This window comes from Cheilinus undulatus, linkage group 2 (genome assembly GCF_018320785.1).
Source record: "Cheilinus undulatus linkage group 2, ASM1832078v1, whole genome shotgun sequence".
NCBI lineage: Eukaryota > Metazoa > Chordata > Actinopteri > Labriformes > Labridae > Cheilinus > Cheilinus undulatus.
The window spans coordinates 41,855,234-41,875,137 of record NC_054866.1 but is presented as its reverse complement, the minus strand read 5'-3'; the positions used below and the strand labels follow the sequence as shown (position 1 = coordinate 41,875,137).

General features: G+C 40.4%; 1 protein-coding gene across 1 annotated transcript; it reads right to left on the bottom strand.

Annotated features, from left to right (window-relative positions):
- Window positions 1–1,335: 1,335 nt before the first annotated feature.
- Window positions 1,336–18,617, bottom strand: urb1 (URB1 ribosome biogenesis homolog). Its single transcript, XM_041806210.1, has 39 exons — window positions 18,401–18,617; window positions 18,138–18,277; window positions 17,903–18,054; window positions 17,670–17,799; window positions 17,463–17,559; window positions 17,297–17,382; window positions 17,066–17,191; window positions 15,677–15,807; window positions 15,402–15,597; window positions 15,172–15,309; window positions 14,905–15,078; window positions 14,680–14,812; window positions 14,474–14,596; window positions 14,265–14,377; window positions 14,050–14,169; window positions 13,368–13,484; window positions 12,060–12,198; window positions 11,813–11,971; window positions 11,396–11,595; window positions 11,086–11,304; window positions 10,824–11,009; window positions 9,888–10,725; window positions 9,563–9,767; window positions 9,295–9,481; window positions 9,158–9,216; window positions 8,884–9,071; window positions 8,687–8,797; window positions 8,547–8,610; window positions 8,293–8,461; window positions 6,839–6,941; window positions 6,599–6,759; window positions 6,394–6,505; window positions 6,070–6,176; window positions 5,678–5,821; window positions 5,489–5,598; window positions 4,002–4,208; window positions 3,538–3,779; window positions 2,516–3,085; window positions 1,336–1,750 (listed from the first exon to the last, which is right to left on the bottom strand). Exons 1-39 carry the CDS (start codon window positions 18,525–18,527, stop codon window positions 1,563–1,565), a joined length of 6,771 nt encoding a protein of 2,256 aa, XP_041662144.1. The 5' UTR covers window positions 18,528–18,617; the 3' UTR covers window positions 1,336–1,562.
- Between the last annotated feature and the right edge of the window lie 1,287 nt (window positions 18,618–19,904).

Genomic DNA, 19,904 nt, shown 5'->3' with positions numbered 1-19,904 from the left:
AATTTCTTGCTTTTCAGTTAAAGTTTCGGCCAATATGAGAACCACGAACTGATTACAAAAGCGCGTATTCAATTTTTACATGCCACAGGCTCAAGAATATGAGGAACTGTCTTATATACAATGATATAATATAGTTCACCTGTGGATGGCAGTAATACGCCACGATGCGTCCAAACTGCCGGGAATTGTAGCAGAAGCAGAAGAAGCAGAAGAAGAAGAAGAAGTAGAAGAAGAAGAAGATCTTGTTTATCTAAACGGGTGTTTCATTTCACAGTTTTTATACATTAGTATATGAGCTTAAGTCTTTCTTTTATCATTTAAGTGTGAAGATACACAGTGCTGTTATACTTTTTAGTTTTAGTAATATTATGCTGTTTTCTAAAAAAAAAAAAAAAATGTAAAAAATAGAAAATATTACTGCATCAGTTTTTCTCTGAAAACAGGATTTGATACCTTGTCAATATTAAACTGCTAGTTTTCTGTCTTGTGCCTTGCTGACTCTTTAATGCCCTCCTGTGGCCAAATGCTGAACACTGCATACCTCTGAAGAAATACTGCCAGAACTGAAAGGAGGAAAGACTGGAGTGAAGCAGACAAACATTCGTTGCCAAGGCTTGGAAGGATTTTTCATACAACTAGCTAAAAAAAAGGATATCCACTCAAAGGAATACGATCAGCCATCAGGTGTTATTTTTAAATGGTAAACAAAATCAAGATTTTCTTCACAAACCCTGAAATGAAGTGATTTTTCCTCTGTCAAAATGAGATATTTGTGATGGAGAACTCAACCGGCATTGATCCTATTGAATGGGAATACTACAATGATTATCTTGATCTTGTGATTGTGGATCAAAACAAGCTGAAATACAATAAATGTAAGTCTTTATGCTTGATAAGATTTTTGTATTCTTCTCTGTCTCTACATGAAAATAACAGCAAATGCCCTCTTTGATTTCAGACTCCATTGTTATAATATTTTGGATCGTTCTGGCTGCTTTTGTGGGATTTCTCTCTCTTAGTTTAATCATAATGGCTGGCAGGGGAAAGTTTGCAAGGTAATTTTCTTTGAAATTCCAATTGTTTTTCACAGACTGAAAAATAAAACAGAAATACCATATGTATCTCACTATGAAAGCATGGGTATTTCTGCTAAATGAGGCTAAAACAACAGAGCAGCAATTCTAACTTCTTTTTGTTGCAGGAGTAGAAGATCAAATGGCACGCCAAGTCCCAGAGCATCAACTGCCTGATCTAAGAAGAATTGAGACAGCACAGTGTATGTCAAAATAATTTAGAATTGTGATTTAAAAAGATAAAAGCACATCTTGTATTGTACTATACAACCCTCTGTTCAAATTAACTATTGTCATTTAGTTCCAACAGGAAATAAATGTTTAAGAAAAAAACTCGAATTTGTGACAGTGTGTAAATCAACCATTTATAAAAGGTTTAACAAAATATCTTCAGTCTTTTTACAAGAAACAAATGGAGCTGTAAAATGAATGACAATAAGGTTTTCTTATAGTTAGTCAAAAGAAGACTGTGGTCTTTACAGGATCCAACTAACTCTTCATGGCAATGTCTTCACAGATGGCCCTGATGGCTGTTAGAGGAACTGATGATTTGGATGCTTCCCGTTTCTTGCACTTGGCTTTGGTCACCAAACTGACATGCGTCAGGAAGAGGTCAGCTGATGAGGCTCCACTCCACAACTCATGGATGTACAAGGACAACAGGCACAGGCCGGATTCTGCAAAGAGGAAAGGAGCAATGAATTTGACTCTGTCACCTAATTACAACTATGTGAAGCTCTGTATAGATGTTATTTTGTCAATATAGTGCTATGTCAATTCACAAATTCTTAATATAAATGATATATTTGGTTTTCTGTTCATCTGACCAAAACTTTGTATTTGATTGGGACAATAATACATTTCACACAACAATGTCTTGGCATTTTTTTAATAATCCCATGCTTAACCTCATGAGGTGTAGCTTTATTGGTTATCAATATGATGGCAGGCACAACCAGCCTCTTTTCTTTTCTGAAAAAAAATCTATGGATTTACATGCAAAGTTGAAAATTACCTGTTCTACCTCTGAGTTAAGGTTTATTTGTATTATGTCCATTTTTTTCCCCAAAGTTTATGATAATTTTTTGAGTTATGTAGTGAGAAGTAGTACTTTACTGTACTGTACTTTAGTAGTACTCTTTTGTCAGGCTAAGTATTATCACAGCATTGGGCTTTAACAGTGCACCAGTGCAAGCTTCGTCACCATTAGGCCTTGAGACTTTCATACTGATACCACAGCGGCATGATATTAGATGCACTGTTTTTTTAGGTATTCTGAGAGAGTGAGAGAGCTCAGCATAGCTGCAGCTCCACGGACATACACAGTGATTCAGACACACAGAATACCATGGCTTTTAACAGCACTGTGAACTGGGTTTCAGCCTCTATACTAGCCATCATAAGCAATGTGAGAGAGTCTATCAGGGGTATCAGGCTCTTACCACGTCTACGCTGATCATGTTTGGCCTCTGTCAGGCATGCAGAGACGACTACCTGGTGCAGCTCTGAAAGGTGGCCTTGGTTCTCCAGAAAGTGCACCATAATGTTTGTAAAAAGCTGGAAGGTTTCCATTCTTGTTGAAATGCTGGAGAAACACTGAGCTTCAAAGGCTTTATGGTAAAGTCGAAGAAGGTCTGCTTTCAAACCAGGATCCCTTAACACAGCATCAACGACTTCCTTATGCTTCACCACAACCTTTTCAACCCAGCGCAGGAATTCTTTTGTTCTGTTTTCATCATACACGTCCTCCACCAAGCACCTCAGGGACCACTTGGTGAGCAGGTGTGCAGTATCACCGTCCAAACCCAGTTTGTCTCTTGACTCAGCTGGCTGGGGTTCAGAAGAGGGAAACACAGGTTCCCAGTGAACAAAAATACTGCTGAGGTAAGATTTACACTCTGTCAGGAGATTATCTTCTTGTTTTTCAGTCTCAGCATCCTCAGTCAGATTCTCCTGTTGAGTGCGGGTCTTGGAAACGGAGCCTTTACCATGGGCTTTATCCTTCCCGATCCCTGAGGAGGAAGCAGAAACAAACTATGTTTATGACATTTCCAATGCGTGACTAATTTACCTAACATGAAACAGATTTAAACTCTCCTTTGTTTGTAAAAGAAATTAGCATTTGATGTTTTTAACAGAAATAGATTAATCACATCTACACCAAAACCATCCTAGATTATGTGAACTTGTGGCAGCGATATCCCCAAAACTTCACTTTTGACTACATTGGTAGATGATGTAAACTCGTTTGAGTTTTTGTAAATTATACAACAGCATGGATACTTTATTGGCTCATGTTGCTTTGAAAAGACAAAAAAGAAGGCTCATTGTAATACGATTTCTGACTTGTAGCTCATTCAGATCAGTATCCTCCATAATTTAATGATCATTAGTTCTGTACCAATAGGTTTCTACGTACTGTATTTTTGTCCAACTCTCAAACATTTAACACAAAAACACTCACCCAGCAACTCCTTCACTTTGTGCTTCTCAGACAAGGCTTGGATTTGGGTTAGGAGGGCTTTGTTGTGGGACAGGGAGGCCCAGCAGAGAAGCAAAGTGAGTGCTTCAGTACAGGATAGAAGCCGTTGGTGTAGTGTGAGTCGGTCAGCCTGTTTGTTTACACTGAGGGCTGTCCTGCGATGCTTTAGTATAGAGCACAGAGTCTGCAGAAACAGGCTCAGCTGAGCCACTTTCACATGTAACCTGAAGGGAGTAGATAAAACAAACACTGACATCCTTGACCAGAATAGTTCACATTTATCACATGTGGTTCTGAGTGACATCTCAAGTTCAATTAACAACAAAATGTATGACTAAAACAAAGTAAGCGCCCGAAAAGTGACCTCACACTCCAGTTACATTACTTTTTAACTGTGATGCCTTTAACAGTTGAATGTTCCATATGCAGTAGTTAAAGTCCTTTACCTGAGGTGTCTGCTGACAGTTAATGCCACACATAGGAATTCATTGATGAGTTGAAGTGGGAGACACTTTGCTGAGCGCTGAGGTTTCTCCTCTGAAGATGAAGAAGTCTCTGCTCCATCTACCTGCTTCTCTTTCTGCCCAAGGTTAGTAAACCAGAGCACATGGAGCAGATCTATGATGGCGCCTAACAGCTGCTGGTGTAGATTTCTGAAGAGAATCATAAGCTCAGACTTAAGAAGCAATATGACACTAACAGAAGAGATTAGTAGTAGTTAAATTTAAAGTGTCTATAAAAAGTGTTCACCCCCTTGGATGTTTACTTTTTTATTCATTTTATAAATCATGGTTAATATAATTTTGTTTTTTTTTAATGAAAAAAACTCAAATGCCAAAGTGAAAACAGATTTCTACAAAGTAATGTCAATTAAATAAAAATATGTAATGCAAATAAGTGGCTGCATACTGTAAATATTCAACTCCTTCAAGCCCATTTTTAGTAGATGCACCTTTGGCTGCAATCAGTCTGTATGGATAGGTCTAAATAAGGTTTGCACATCTGGACATGGCAATTTTACTCCATTCTTCTTTGCAAAACTGCTCAAGCTCTGCCAGGTTGCAAGGGGACTGGGCATGACCAGCCCTTTTCAAGTCTAGCCACAAATTCTCCATTGGATTGAAGTCTATGCTTTGACACAGCCACTTCAGAACATTCAACTCTGGTGAACTCTGGTCGAGATTAATCTGAGTTTTCCTCAACAGTGTCTTTCTCTTTGCCATTCTCCCATAAAGCTTTGGCAGGTATAAAACCCAGGCAACAGTTGTTATATTCAGAGTCTCTCCCATCTCAGCTGCTGAAGCTTGTGACTCTTTCAGAGAAGTCACAGGTGTCTTGGTGGCCTCTCTCACTAGTCTCCTTGTACGGTCACTCAGTTTGTGAGGATGGCCTGATCCAGGCAGATTTGCCATATTCCTTCCACTTATTGTGGATGGATTTCAAAGAAATCTGGGGGATGTACAGTGCTTTGGATTTTTTGTATCCATCCCCTGACTTATACTTTTCAATTTTGTTTTCATGGTGTAATGGTAGCCAGGGATACTGATGAATCAATGACAGGACCCTCCAAACCCAGGTGTCTTTATACTACAATCATTTGAGACACATTCACTGCACTCAGGTGATCCCCTTTGCACTAATTCTGAGACTAAAAGCACCAATAGGCTGGATCTCTTTTGAATTAGGTCAGTCACTTTAAAGGGGGTGAATATTTATGCAATCACTTATTTTACCTTACATATTTTTATATAATTGGCAGTACTTTGTAGAAATTTGTTTTCACTTTGACATTATAGAGGTTTCCTTTTTTTTGTCAAAAAAGCCAAACTGTACTGACTATGACCGATTTCTAAAGTCAATAAAAGGGAATAAAGTGGTGAATACTTTTTATAGGCACTGTTAAATCAGAACCAGACATCATTCTCAGGCTCACCTTTTCTCAACCATCTGTATCATCCATGTCAGGAGGCCACAACTCTTGGTGAGGTTATAAGCTGCTTTGGTCCCACGGGCTGCCTGGCACAACACTCTGATAATCTGTACCTATTGGAGAGAGACACAGATTTATGTTTATGTGTTTTTCCTTTAACTGCTAATGTGTTACTACATTACCAGTGCATACCTGGGTGTGTTCATCACACAGCGGGGTGCTGCTGAAGCCTAGAAGGGTCTGAAAGATGCCTTGTTGGTCACAAAGTTCATAGCAGTGCCCATCACTTATCCCTTCCTCCAGCACACTCAAGATCCACTCTCGTTCCTTTTTGTGCTGCAGAAAAACACACAGTCAGTCGGTCATGCTCCCAGTGATGACATCTCTTACAGACAGATAACATCAGTCCAAAAAAAGCTTAAGCTGGTCAAAACAAACTGATGAAGGTTAAATGTTGTTGACACAAGAAGAGTTTATTTGGACAGCTCTTTATCTGCTCAGGGCTGATCTCATCAATTCAGATTAAACCTTGCAGTAAAAGGAAAAGAAAACAACATTTTTTAGCTGTTTACGTAATTATTTACCTCCAGGTCAAAGCCATAGAAGAGCTTGAAGAACTCAGGGACTCTCCTGAAGTCCAGACTCTGATGGGACAGCAGGAACCTGTTTACCACCACATACATGTGGTCCTCTGAGAGAAAAAAACAAGAAGATCAGCCATCCTCAGGGCAGAGACAGTTATGCAACAATGAAGTGATTATTTACACAGAAGTTTAGCATTATAAAAGAGCAGGGCTCCTATTAAGTTTGAAATTATCTCAGACTTAGATAAACAAATGCCCTTGTCCAAACACTACAGATGTAATGTCATCAGAGACCAACTTCATGAAAGTTTCAGGGTTACACACCAGGTTTGAGCATCTGCTGAGCCACTTTGGTGATGTAAGAGGTCAAGACAAATGGCAGTCTTTGATTCTGCTGTCGAATCCCATTCTTCACCGTATCCATCAAGTACAGCAACTATTTGATTAAAAAAACAAGCTCATCAGCTTTCTGGAGGAGATTTCAACACAGAAAAAATGTAGAAGCTGACACATCCCGTTGACTCTTTACCTGGTTCTTCTCTCTAAAGCGAGCCCCCTCCAGATGTTGGTAAAAACAGCTAAGCACATGATATGCAGCTGCTCTAAGTTTTGGGTCGTAGCTACTGAGAGACATTACAGTCACTCCTAGGGCATGGCTGGATACAAACCTCAGGCAGTCAATCACACACTCTATTGTTTAGAAAAAGAGAGTGGAAGATGAATAAAACAGTGATAAGGAGCAAAGATATCATCAGTGAAATACACTCACCTGGCTGTAAGATGGTGCTGAATAGAGGTAAAAGAAAACAGGGATCATACAAAGCCCCAAGGTCCTTTATTGTGCTGTTTGAGAACAGCAGCTCCTTTTCATCCTATAAAAAAAAAAAACAATTGTAATCAAACAAAAGATAGTTTTATGCTATGTCACTTTGTAAAATCTATCTCAGAATCACAGTGACAGAAAATGAAATGCTATTTTGATTTTCAAAGCCCTGTAAAGCACATCAGAATGTTGTAATGGTGGATATTAATATTTCTTCTGATTTTTACAACAGCCATTTTGGCTATAAAAATCTGCTTTTATCGGCTGTAAATACTGGCCCAATGAACATATAAGTTAGTGGAGTATTTGGTTGAGCTAACAGACCTATGCCAGCTGAAGTCATTTTTTTGTTCGTCATCATTTCTTACACTTTAAAGAGTGATTTAAGGACAGAACTTTGTTAATTTGTTCATCACAAACATTAGATTGGGTTTTAAGGACTGAAGGTCTGAACATTTAGATATCAGTATCACCTAAAATTATTTTGTAAATATCCCTAGAAACTTCCCTAGAAATTTTAGATGAAATTACAGTAACAGTGATAGACAAAGTCCTTTCTCCCAGAATGATATTGCAGGATGAAACATCACCTACAGCTATGCAGTATGTAAACTATGACTGAGTTGTTTACTATCAGCCTGATGAAGGTCTGAGTAAAACAAAGTTTTGAAGCTGGAGTGTTTTGTATCTTTACTGTTGACTTTCTCCTGGTCACCTCTCCAGGAATGCAAAAGGTATTGTCCTGGGACACAGATGGCCTAATGGTTAAGGCGCACCCCATGTACACGAGCAGCCCAGGTTCAAGTCTGACCTGTGGCTCTTTTCCCGTCTCTCCCTTCTCTCTCATCCCTGTTTCCAACTCTATCAACTTTCATCCTCCATAAATACAGGAAAAAATGCCCCAAAACACATATCTTAAAAAAGAGGTATTATCCTTTTAATTTAAATTTTGGAAAAATTAAACATATTTTTGTTCAATTCTGTCATCCTTTGTAATGATTTTACTTACTTGCTATCTTACTACTGTCTCAAAAATTACCTTTTCCTGAAGCAATCATTGACCACAGTAGTTTCTATTTTCCTCTGTAGTGTTTAACATCTACTTTGTAAGTGTTTGAATTTCCACTGCTGTGTTTATGATGTGAGAATAGAGTTTTGAATCAAAGTGCAGTTAAAACTGTTTTGATGTTATTTTTTATTTAGAGGTTCTGTGAAAAAAAGCTTGAAAACTGGAATTTGTGCTCAATGTCCGGAGATAAAGGAGGAAGAGTTTGAGAAATTTGTCTTGGCTATTGTGAAAACTGTAACAAGTTTGTGGAGAAAATATACCTTTTCAGAATTAGATTAACTTATTCTGTAAAGACACTTTTCTTCAAAGTTAATATGATTTTGAGACTGACCTGCAGAATGATCCTGCGTTGTTGGGGAAAGTGTGCAATAGTCTGGAGCATCCTGTCAGGTTTCAGCAGGGCCAAAAGGTCGTCTGAGCTCGCTTGCTTCCACAGGGAAGCCCCCAGGCTTTTCCTGGTCTTGTGGTGCTCGACAGCCGCTGGGCCCCACAAGAAGGACCTTCATTTACAAAACCAAGTTCAGTCTTTGCATATAACAACTGCACTTGTTGCATGTGAAACATATAAAGATGAACATTACTTACTGAAACTTCATCAGACTGACGTTGTTTTTTTCATATTCTTGAAGAAGCAGTAAGAGCTTCTGATCTGCAAAATAAAAGAAAATATGTTAGAAAATAAAACAACACGTGCAATACAATAATATTTATACTTCCTGGTTTACCTGTGGTACTCAGTGTCACTCCATATGCCCCAAGAAGTACCACGAAGTGGTTGATGTTACAGACTGTTGGGCAATTTTTCACCAAACACAGAAGTAGAGACACTAGTGCTTCTGAAATGCAAACAAAGTATTTATGTAATAAAATAAATAACTGCTTCAGGTATTTTCCCTCCATTTGGGTTTGACTCCATTCATACCTTTAGTCTGACACATGTTTTGCTCTCCATCAGGGTCCAACATGGTGGGCAGAAACAGGGAGTGGCTGCTGGTCATCATGTGAAGGGTGGATAATGGTATCAGATCCTTCTGGACCTCACTGCCACTGTACATCATTTCTAATAGGCTTCTAACTGTGTTCAGAAAGTGGGGATCTCTGTAGCGATATCTGCAAAAACAGGACATGCTTTCGTGTTTAAGGCCTCTTTTTGTTTTTACTACTTTGAAACAAAAATCTGAGGATAGTCATCTTACTTAAGTCCATTCTTGATAAAGCTGTTCCATTCAGATGCAGTGATATCTTCAGCAGAAGTCTGTATAAAGAAGAGAAATTATGTACCGCATGAAGTAAAGACATTAAAAGCAATATAACGTGAGGAAAAGTGACCCACTAGGAGTCTCTGTAGTCTTTCAAGGATGCTGTGCTCTTTATCTGACAGAGAAGAAGTTTGATCTTTAGAGTGACTGTAAGCTGCGCTGAGACACTTGATGGCTGCACTGGTGACAGACTTCCTCCATGTTTCTTTTTCTTCTAGGCTATCAGACAGTTTCTCAGTGATGACATCCACCAGTTGCCATCTGGATAAAGAAAACATGAATAGGGTTTTCACTTGTGCAGCTAATAATAATAAAAAAGGTGCAGACAGAGACAGTTACTACCTTTCAAAACTTTGCACTTTCTGAAGAGCAGTGGGCAGATTTTTGATGAAGTCTCTGATGTCTTTGAAGTTTGCAGATTGTTTGATCAAACTGGTGAGTGCTTCTGTTATCTGGACTCCAGAGTCCTCTGTCAGCACTCCCAAAACCCATTGGGATAATTTTGGGAGTAGTGCTTGCTTTAGGGTTGCCAAAACCTCTTTTTGCACTAAAAAGAGCAGAATTTGGACAACTTGGTTTGACTTTAAAGTGGCAGTGAGAGAGAAAAAAGAGACAAACATCCTGCTGTACGCTTAAAGACAATAGAGAGCTTTTATTTAGTACTTACTGTCACTGTCCCTGGTGGGATCTTCTCGACCTGCAACCTTCAGATAGGTATTGATTAGTGGGAGGAATGTTTCTGTCTGGTCAGAGAGCTTCTCCATGCTTGCTGGTTCTTGGCACCAAACCTCAAAGCAGAGGCAGTGTGTGGAGCTGTTCTGCAGCAGCAAAGAGCTGATGGCCAAATTGTCTGGACAAGGCTTCTGAAGACTATGCAACAGCACGTCTGTGTGGATGAGCTTAGCACAACCTGGTTCATCTAACAGAGTCTGCATCAGAAAATCCTTCAGGACAGGACTGGAGCAAGACAGTAGCAGTGTTCCCAACCCCTGAAGATGTGCCTGAGACAGAAAGAGGCTTCCGTCTTGAGAAGAGTTAGCTTTGGACTCTGTAAGGATCTGCACGGCTACATTACCATAGAAGCTAAGTTTAGCTTGTGTGCCCTCACTGCTGGAGGAGATCAGCCTTTCCTGGGGGAGGAGAAGCAGCTTGGAAACCACTTCCCTTAGTTTACAGGAGTCCATGTAGCTGTGCAGAGACACAAGGGCCTGGAAAGGTCTTGACTGTTTCTTCACAGCATCTGATCCCTTCTCCATGAGCTCCTTGAGCACAGCTTTTTCTATTGCCTCCATGTAGGTACCAACAAGATCCAAGTGGCCCAGATCACACAGCGCTGGGGTGCTGGTCTTCAGCAAAGTCAAAATGTCATCATTCAGCTGTGCACAAAGATGTTTTAGTCTGACAGGGTTCAGAGTGTGAGAAGGCAGAGCAGCCAGCTCCAGAGCCAGAAACCACTGCTCCAAACATGGATGCTTGAAGATGGAGCTCAGTGCAGACAGAAGAACCTAAACACAGTTATTATAAAAACATTAGAATAAGACTTGATTGAGTTTATCAAAAAATATGCAGAAAAATTCAACATTAAAGCCAAATGTTCCCAAACCTGCTCTTTATTGGCCTCCATCATGGATGACTGATCAAACTCCAAGAAGAGATTTGATTCTTCTTGAAAGTCCTCGCCTGCTGTTTCACTGTTTTTGGTCTCCTGGAAGCCTTGTAGCTTGGATACCAAGTCCTGGAGTATTCCCATTAAGGTCTTCAGAAGGGTGACTCCTGTGTCTTTGGAAAGCTGTTCACAAGGAAAAGATATGTTGAGTATTTGACTTGAAAATTTACCGAGAAGTAAGTCCATTTCATGCTCTTACTGTGCCAAGGTTTTCCACTGTTGTTTTAATGTAGAGTAAGATCTGCTTGATTGCTACAGGAAACTCCGCCAACAGCATGGAAGCCAGAGTTTCTTCCACATTTTTCATGAAGGCGTCCTCAAGCAAAGGGCTCAGTCCTTGGCTATATGCAGCTTTCATGAGCTCAGTGAATGAAGTGGGGGTCAATAGTCCTGGTCGATGGCTTTCAAAGGGCTTGAACTGTAAGGCAAAGGTAACTGTTATTATCTATGAGGAAATTTTAGGTATGTCATCACTTCAGATCAACAATATGATTCCACCAAAGACTGACCAGATCCTCCTGGCACTGCTGCGGAAGCCATTTAGAGTAATACTGATGAAGATGTATGATGGAGTGATGAGGAGGAGAAGAGGGTTCTAATGTAATTAGCTCTTTATCGTACTGCTGCAGAGCCAGACAGAAAGGGAGCGGCTCCCTCTGACAGTGGAGGACATCTGAGAGCACAGCAGACAAGTACTCACATACCACCCCTGAGGAGAAACACAAAGATCAGCTGATGAGTAAGAAAAATAACATACATGACAATTAGCCTCTGATGTCTGGTAAACCAATTTTTGAGCATAAAGAAGACACTGTTTTTGACCAAACTTGCTCTTCTGAAAATTACTGGATTTCAAGTTTTTATATATCTGCTAGTATTAAGATTTGATGCTATTCATTTTAACAAGTTGAGGTAGAAGTGTTTACCTTTGTCTGAAGTCAATTTGTTCCGAGTTTCCAGAGCTGCAGGCACAACTGCACTGAAGGGGAAGGTTTGGATAATGAGGTCTTCACTTAAGTCTGGTCCAAATTGCTCCATCTCGCCTTCATTGCCCTCCATTATGACATCCAGCATATCTAGCACATCTAGAAGACAATATCAGAATGTAAAAAAACATTGTTCATAAGCCAGCTTGTGGTTGAAAGAAATCTTTTTCGGTTTTAAAACACTCACCGTCAATGTGTGATACTGGGATACTGACAGCATCACCCTCCTGGCTGCTCAGGTTAGCCTGAACATAAGCTGCCTCCTGCACCAGACTGGCAACCTTGTCAGTGTATGTGTGAGAATGGCACACCAGTTTCACAAACACCTAGAGTAAGAGACCAAAATGTTAATATTAACTAGACAATGCAATTTATGATTAAATTGTGCTGTGAATGCTGCATGCTGATAACCTTGCAAAGCAGATGGATACGCCAGTTTCCTTAATTTTCACTGACGAATCCATCTTGCAAAGCTCCTGTCTGAACTGTTTGGGCCCAGTTAGAAAGTGACAAGATCAATCAGTGACGAGGGGCAGTACTTTCGAGCGTGGCGGAGACGTAACGTAAGCAAGCAGCAACAAGAAGCCGGTGCAATTATGGAAGCTTAGCGTGGATGCTGCTAAAGCACCAGTTTTAGCAGAACATGACAACATTTTTTTGTTAAAAGAAGAACAAAGAACAGCAGTGAGTTGTTTACTTTTCAAAAACGACAAAAGTTGTGCACTGACATGTCTACAGTCGACATGGTTCACGTTGGTCCTCGGTGGCTGTGCACGCACACCTCAATAGCGGCTACGTCGTGTGTTTTGTTGCTCTGATTGGCCCGTAAAGATGTGACAGACAGAACATCCATCCAATCAAAGTCCGAGTTTTTTTCAAATCCTCTGCCCTTTCCCAAACACTTAGTATTGAAGGTTTTCCAGATGAACGTGTCAAACAAATCCATCTGGCGTGTCAGGTTAGCATGCTGAATGGCTGGTGCCAAACTGCTAATGCTGAGTATGAAAACGATTGTATGATATCTTTGAAAGATACTGAATGTATTGTTGAATGGCTGATGCCAAACTGCTAATGCTTAGTATGAAAAAGTTTGAAAGAATGCTGCTGAGTTTTGAATCAGGGTAAGAAAATGTGTGAATACAGCACTTGAAGCCTGGTTCGAACATTCAATCCATTCATTTCAGTCATCCCAACTTTTTTGAAAATCGCTGAATGTCTGAAACAAAGAATGGTAGGTCATTCCAAGCCATTCCCAATTATTCTGAATATTCTTAAGTTTGAAAGGTTTGAATAGGTTGAATTTTATGGGAGAACAAACCTTTGAAAGAGGTGGGCAGAAGAAAAATAATTGAGTTTTGGCGCAGAAAAACATTACCTGTGAATGCTATGTGATAAATGCATTATTGCATTATTTGCATTATTTAATCTTTGCAGCACACATCAGAGACAGTACTGCTAAAAATTTTTAACTATGATGGTGCTAAGATGGGCTCACCCTCTCTAGGAACTGGATCACAGTCTCTTGTTGTTGTTGCTCTACTCTGGTGAGCTGGTCGATCCAGAGCTCAAGCTCAGTGTAGGTGTACTCAAACACCCCACTGTCCTTTAGCACCTGGAGACAAGACAGGAAATAACAATCAGTAACAACCAGTAAGGCTGAAAATTATTAATGAAAGACTTAAAGTAAAGAACCCTTTTGTAACAATAAAATCAAAACAATAAACAGCAAAAGAGGCTCAGTAGGCTTTCAGATGTTTTGCAGTCAAAATGTCATGGGTTGGATCCCAAGCTGTTACAGCTACATATGGATGCATCCTTAGGAAAGACACTAGACCTCAATTTGCTCCCACTGCTGTGTGACTGTGATTAGCTGATGGCCACTTCACTTGCTTCCTTTGCCATTACTGTTTAAATGCTGAGTGAAGTGGTGTGAATGGATAAGCGTGACCCGCTTTAAGTAGTTAGATGATTAGAAAAAACATTAAAAAGCTCAAGTACATTAACCATTTACCAAAAACAGTCTGCCCTATGTAAGTCAAATAAATAACAGTAACAATAGAGGATAATAATCATGTCCTGTTTGTCCAGGTTAAAATTTGGGAAGTTTTATATCTAAATGTTTAGATCTCTGTGCAGGCTCCAGTAAAAAGTCAGGCAGAAGAATAGATGGTCCTTACTTTCATAAGCAGCATTCTCGTTGAGTTTTTCAGATGGCTGCTGCTGCTGCTGGCAAACATCTTTAGAAGCAGGTAAAGTACTGATTTCTCTCCAGATGATGATTCTGCATCTGGAACATCCTAACGTGGAACGAAACACACAACAATGCTGAGTGTAAAGAAGTAAAACTTCTTAACAGCAACATTTAAAATCCAAACAGTGTAAGTTCTTCTACCTGTAGGCGAAACCAGGAGAACTTGCTAGCAGGCAGATCTAATGCTAACTGCAGAATCTGAAACTGCAAAACTGGGGGAACTTCTTCCCTTATTCCTTTGTCTGACACAAACCCTGGAGTGGTGAAAAAAGGGAGTTTTTTTTTAAAGAAAGAGCTACATCCTACTTGAAACACTTAAATGAACTCAGTGATTGAAACAAAGGCTTTACCTTTCAAGAGTTTGCTGAAGTCAAACTTGCACTGGCTGACCAGATGAGGCACGACTTTCTGGTAAAGACATATGACCTGAAGAATCACAGCCTTCTGCAGGATCACCTCAGCTGTCTCAGCAACTGCTCAACATAAAAACACAGAGTGAATGACAGATCTTACCTGAATAAAAAATATACTTAAAGCCTGGTATAACATGCATTACCTGGTACTTCATCTTTATCCTCTTTCTGTTCAGCACCGCCTTTAATTTTTGTAGTTTTATCTCCACCCTCCGTCTTTTCCTTCTTGCTTATTGACTGCCACTTTGAGACTATGCCCAGCAGATCAGGCAAAATCTACAAGATGCATAAAAAGTGTAGATGCAAGTTGTTAAAGAAGCATTGTGACAAAAAAAATGTGTGTTGGAACAGCACAATCCTGATCTTACCTTGCCGAGTGTCTCCCTGTACTGCTGCACCAACTCCTCCATCATGTCAGGAGTGTAAACATCTGAGCTGTGCCCCTCTGACTTGTCCAGGAGGTACTCTATATTTTTATTGGCTCTTTTCAGGATGAACTTCACTACAGACAGAGTTGTGAGCTGCACTGGTGTATTGGCAAGCTGATGGGCACAAGTAAAAAATTATATTTAACCAAATGCAGTTGTTTCAGTGATCTGCAGCTTCAGCATTGATTTAGTTTTTGAATCCCTTACACTGAGGCCCTGTATGAAGAAGGTCTTATTACAGACTGGAGGTACAGATATCACCATGATCATGGAGAGAAGGCGAGGGATGGGGATGACCTCACGAGTTTGAAAGACTGTGGCAATCTCTGGCTGGGCCTCGTAGATCTAAGATACACATTCAGTTCAGATATGTCCACTTTTTAAGAGAAGCTAGAGGCAAGCCACAACTGTGCCTAAAAGATACCTGAAAACTGTACCTTTTTCAGTAGCTTCACACTGTCCTGCCAAGCACTCTTGGGACGGGGTGTGTATGAATACTGAGTTTCCTGAAAGTACCTGGCCAGAATGTCAGGACTCCCTTTAAACACATTCGCCACCAGCTCTGCCACCAAATCGTCCTCTGTGGCCCGTTTCAGCCCCACCAAGAACTGAAGCAAGACAATGTTTCCAACCCTGAACATGTAAAATCCTGTTATCAGCATGTGCAGATCTCAGAAGATTACAAGAGAAGTATTGCAAAGTGATTACTGACCTGCCAGCTGTCCCAAAGCTTGCATCATGAAAGCTGATCCCATGCTTACGGGAGCAGCACAGGTCAAGAAGGAAACTGTGAACAAGCTCCCTTATGACAGATATCCCAGCATGCTCAGAGTCTGCTGCCATCTTAGAAGAAAGAAGAAAAGTTAAAACAATGATAATCTTTGTTTCAACTTACTGCACGATACGGACATAAGTATTTGGCCACATCTATTAATTATTGGATTCAGGTGTTTCGATCAGACCTGTTGCTGCAGGTGTATAAATTCAAGCACCTAGCCATGCAGACTCTATTTGCAAACATTTGTGATAATAAATGAAGAGCTCACTGACTTCAAGTATGGTACTGTGGTGGATGCAACCTTTGCAATAAGACAGATCATAAAGTTTCATTCCTGCTGGATATTCCAGAGTCAGCTGGAAGTGATATTATGAGAAAGTGGAAGTATTTAGGAACAACAGCAGCTCATCCACGAAGCGGAAGACCTTGTAAAATCCCAGAGCGGGATCAATGACTGCTAAGGCACATGGTGCATAAAAAAAATCGCCAACATTCTCCTGATTCTACAGCTGAAGAGTTTCCAGCATCTGATAGCATTAATGTAAGCATTAAAACTGTGCAGTGGGAGCTTCATGGAATGGCTTTCGATTGCCATTTCCAAGCAGGTACCTGCAAGCCTCACGTCACCAAGTCCAATGCCAAGCGTCAGATGGGGTTTGTGTAAAGCACATTAACACTGGACTGTGGAGCAGTGGAAACGTGTTCTATGGAGTATGGGTTTGGCAGATGCTGGGAGAACGTTATCTCACTGACTGCATTGTGCTGACTGGGAAGTTTGGTGGGGGAGGGATAATGGTATGGGGCTGTTTTTCAGGGTTCAGGCTAGGGCCCTTATCACTGGTGAAGAGCAATCTTAATGCTACAGCATACCAAGATATTTTGGACAATGCTATACAACTTTGTGGCAACATCCCAACATGACTGTGCCCCAGTGCACAATGCAAGGAGTATAAAGACATATTTTGATGAGTTTGGTGTGGGAGAACTTGACTGGCCCACACAAAGCCCTGACCTCAACCCCATCGAGCACCTTTGGGATGAGCTGGAAGGGAGATTGCGATCCAGGCCTTTCTTGTCCAACATCAGACCTTGACCTCATAAATGCTCTACAGAATGAATAGGCAGAAATTCCTACAGAAACACCCCAAAATCTTGTGGATAGCCTTTTAAGAAGAGTGGAAGCTGTTTTAGCTACAAAATCCATATTCAAGTACATGTATTTGAATACAGCATCTTTACAATCCTTGTTAGAGTAATGGTCAGGCAGCTGAATACTTCTGTCCATAAAGCATTTTTCAAAGAGCAAATGCAAAAGGAACTTACATTGTTTTCATTAGTGGTAACATCCACAATTCCATTCCACTTATACAGAGATGCTATGTTGGCCAAAACCACAGGTGTGAAAAATCGCACTTTCTGCGTTTTAGTTATGGCTTTGTTTAGGACAACCTGCACCAACACAAATAACAACAAATAATTCAATTAACAACAAATATAGAAAATAAAACCATGTACAGATATTTACCAAAAAAGCATGAACAGCTGAGCACTTACTCTACTCTTCAGTGTGGACAAAATGAGATTGACAATAGACATCCTGTCCTCCTTCACACCTGTACTCAGGATTACCGGCAGCAGCTCTGAAAAGCAACAAAACCTTTTCATTAACATGGTGGAGATAAGAGTACATCATACAATCTAGTCTTTGTTTTAGAATTACCTTTGATTTCCAACACCTGCACAACTGTTGCATTATCCCCGGACACCAAAAAGGACAGCACAAATTGGATAAACCCCATGCGGACATCTGGCTTTCCCTAAATTGATAAAAGAATGATGTAAACAAATTCTGATTTATGGTAAATATGCTGATCCTATAAACTCTGACACATGCTGAAAGCTGAAAAACATCGATTCTACTTCATACTTTCTTATCCCTTCTTTTTGCCAGTCCAGATAGCCCTCGGTTGATGTGAATCTGACTCAGGACCTCTCTGGCAGCTTCAGGACCCTGAGACACCAAGGCGGAGAGGAGGCTGAGGCACTGTCTGACAAACCTGTGCAAAACGCAAAATACTGTATTGGTAGGCAAAAGCACTGGCTGGACTGACAGAACTGGACTTGACTGGCATTTGTGTCAAGTTTATTGAGATCACACACCTGGGGTTTTCTGAATGTAAAGATCCCTGCAGAAGTTTCATATAGTTGGAGGCAATCTTTTTGACAATAGCGTTACCAACCATGCTGAAGTGGGACAGGTCACTGGCTGTCCTCAGAAGAATCATCTCCAGACTCTCAAAAATCAGCATCATCTGGTCAGAGGAAGCATCTGATTAACACTTGACATGCTGAACAAATGTAAGCCAGTCCAACAGAGAGGAATACTTCAGCTTACCTCATTCTCTTTGGAGTTTTCCCTGTCTAGCAGTTTGAATATTTCGGCACACTCCATTGAGATTTTAATATAACCTTCAACCACATCGTACAGGTCAGGGCAGGGCAGCTTCTTAGCGGTGCATATGAACTTCCCCAGCCCTGCACACAACAGAACAGTACGACTTAATAAAATAAAGGTAGTTAAAATGTTTCCAAGACAGTTTTATTGAATTACTATGTCGTAGTATCACTCCAGGACGTCACATTTAGCGTCACTCTCACCCTTCATAGCGGTAGTCGGCTCCTTTAACATGGCTTTAAACACAGTCCCGTTGAACTCCGGAACTTTTTCTTTCTTCTTTGGAGTTTCAGACTCCGCCGAATCTTCACTGCGACGTTTTCTATCCATTTTAATAGCAGATATTACCAACGAACAATATATTTCACTGTCCTACCATGATACTTCTGTCACTGCACCCCACGTTGCGGTGTAAACAGAGCGCAGTCCAACGAAAATAATATCCGATGGGAAACTTCGAACTCTACTTTTAGTTCCGCGTTTTAGCTTCTGCTCGTTTTAAACCGAGTTGATATATCAGCAAAAACATCGCCTACACACAAATCTAAATTCACGAGGCGTATGAAAAGAGTGAGTGCATTTAACTGGTTTCTACTTTTCCAAGTAAATCTGTTGTGGCACACAAATACAAAACCGGATACGAGCAGGAGCGGTTTAAGTAATTTGGAGGCCCAAGGCAAAGACCAATATAACAGCCCTCCTCCTTCAGTTAAAAGCATCCTAGAAAATGGAAGAAATAACCACTGAACCAAACTTTGAAACCTTATACCAGTAGAAAAATAAGAAGATCTGGTGGAACTAAATGCTTACTGAAGAGCAGCTATTTAGCATCACTGACTCAAAACGCTGTGTCATCAGCTTCAGCTCCAGAAAGGGGTAGCTCATTTGTGGTGGAAAAGCAAATGCCCTGCATGCAGAGCCACCTTGGCAAGGCAAAGCACGTAGAGCCAAGCCAGTCAATGTAATGGAAAAGCCCCAATATTTTCAGGCATCTCTATTCTACAGAGTCCCCAAGAGACAATGGCAGAAAACAGTTTGTGGTGCAATTTCTCTGCTTTATGAGATAGTTTCTCAGTAGGACAGGAAAGTTTTTACAGAGCACAAGATAGTTTTGCTCCAAAGAAACTTTTTCTTGCTCAGCAGGAACAATTCCATAAGCATGAGAAAATTACTGGTGAACACTAGATAGTTTTGCAGGCATACCAGAAATTGATATTTTATTTTTTCCAGCCCATATCCGTCAGGGGCTCCGTACTAGTCAGTGAAAAGAACTACAGGACTTAATCAAATCTGAAATATGGAAACCTTTGATTCATATAAAGATAGATATTGAGACAGACAGACAGAGAGAAATCCTTCTTTGATAAGGCTCAAACAACACACAAAAAAAACTTATATAAAAACACATCTAAAAACATATTAAAACCCCGAGCACAGTCTTTAAAATGAGGGTCCGGGGATCAAAGGCAACAGCTGATGAACAAGTAATACACAAGTATGGTGTCAGCTGGTAAAACCAAGTGTTGTGTGGTGTCTGTTGAATACTGTTAGGGTTTATATTGCAGCAGGGGTAAAGGATTTTTACTATTTTTACTATTGTTTTTGTTTTTATGGGCCAGGGGATCTTTTTATTTCCTGCCAAAGACAGTAACTGGAAGGAGTGGTGGAGGGGTTGAGAAGGGTCCTCTGATCAGATCAGGGTGACTG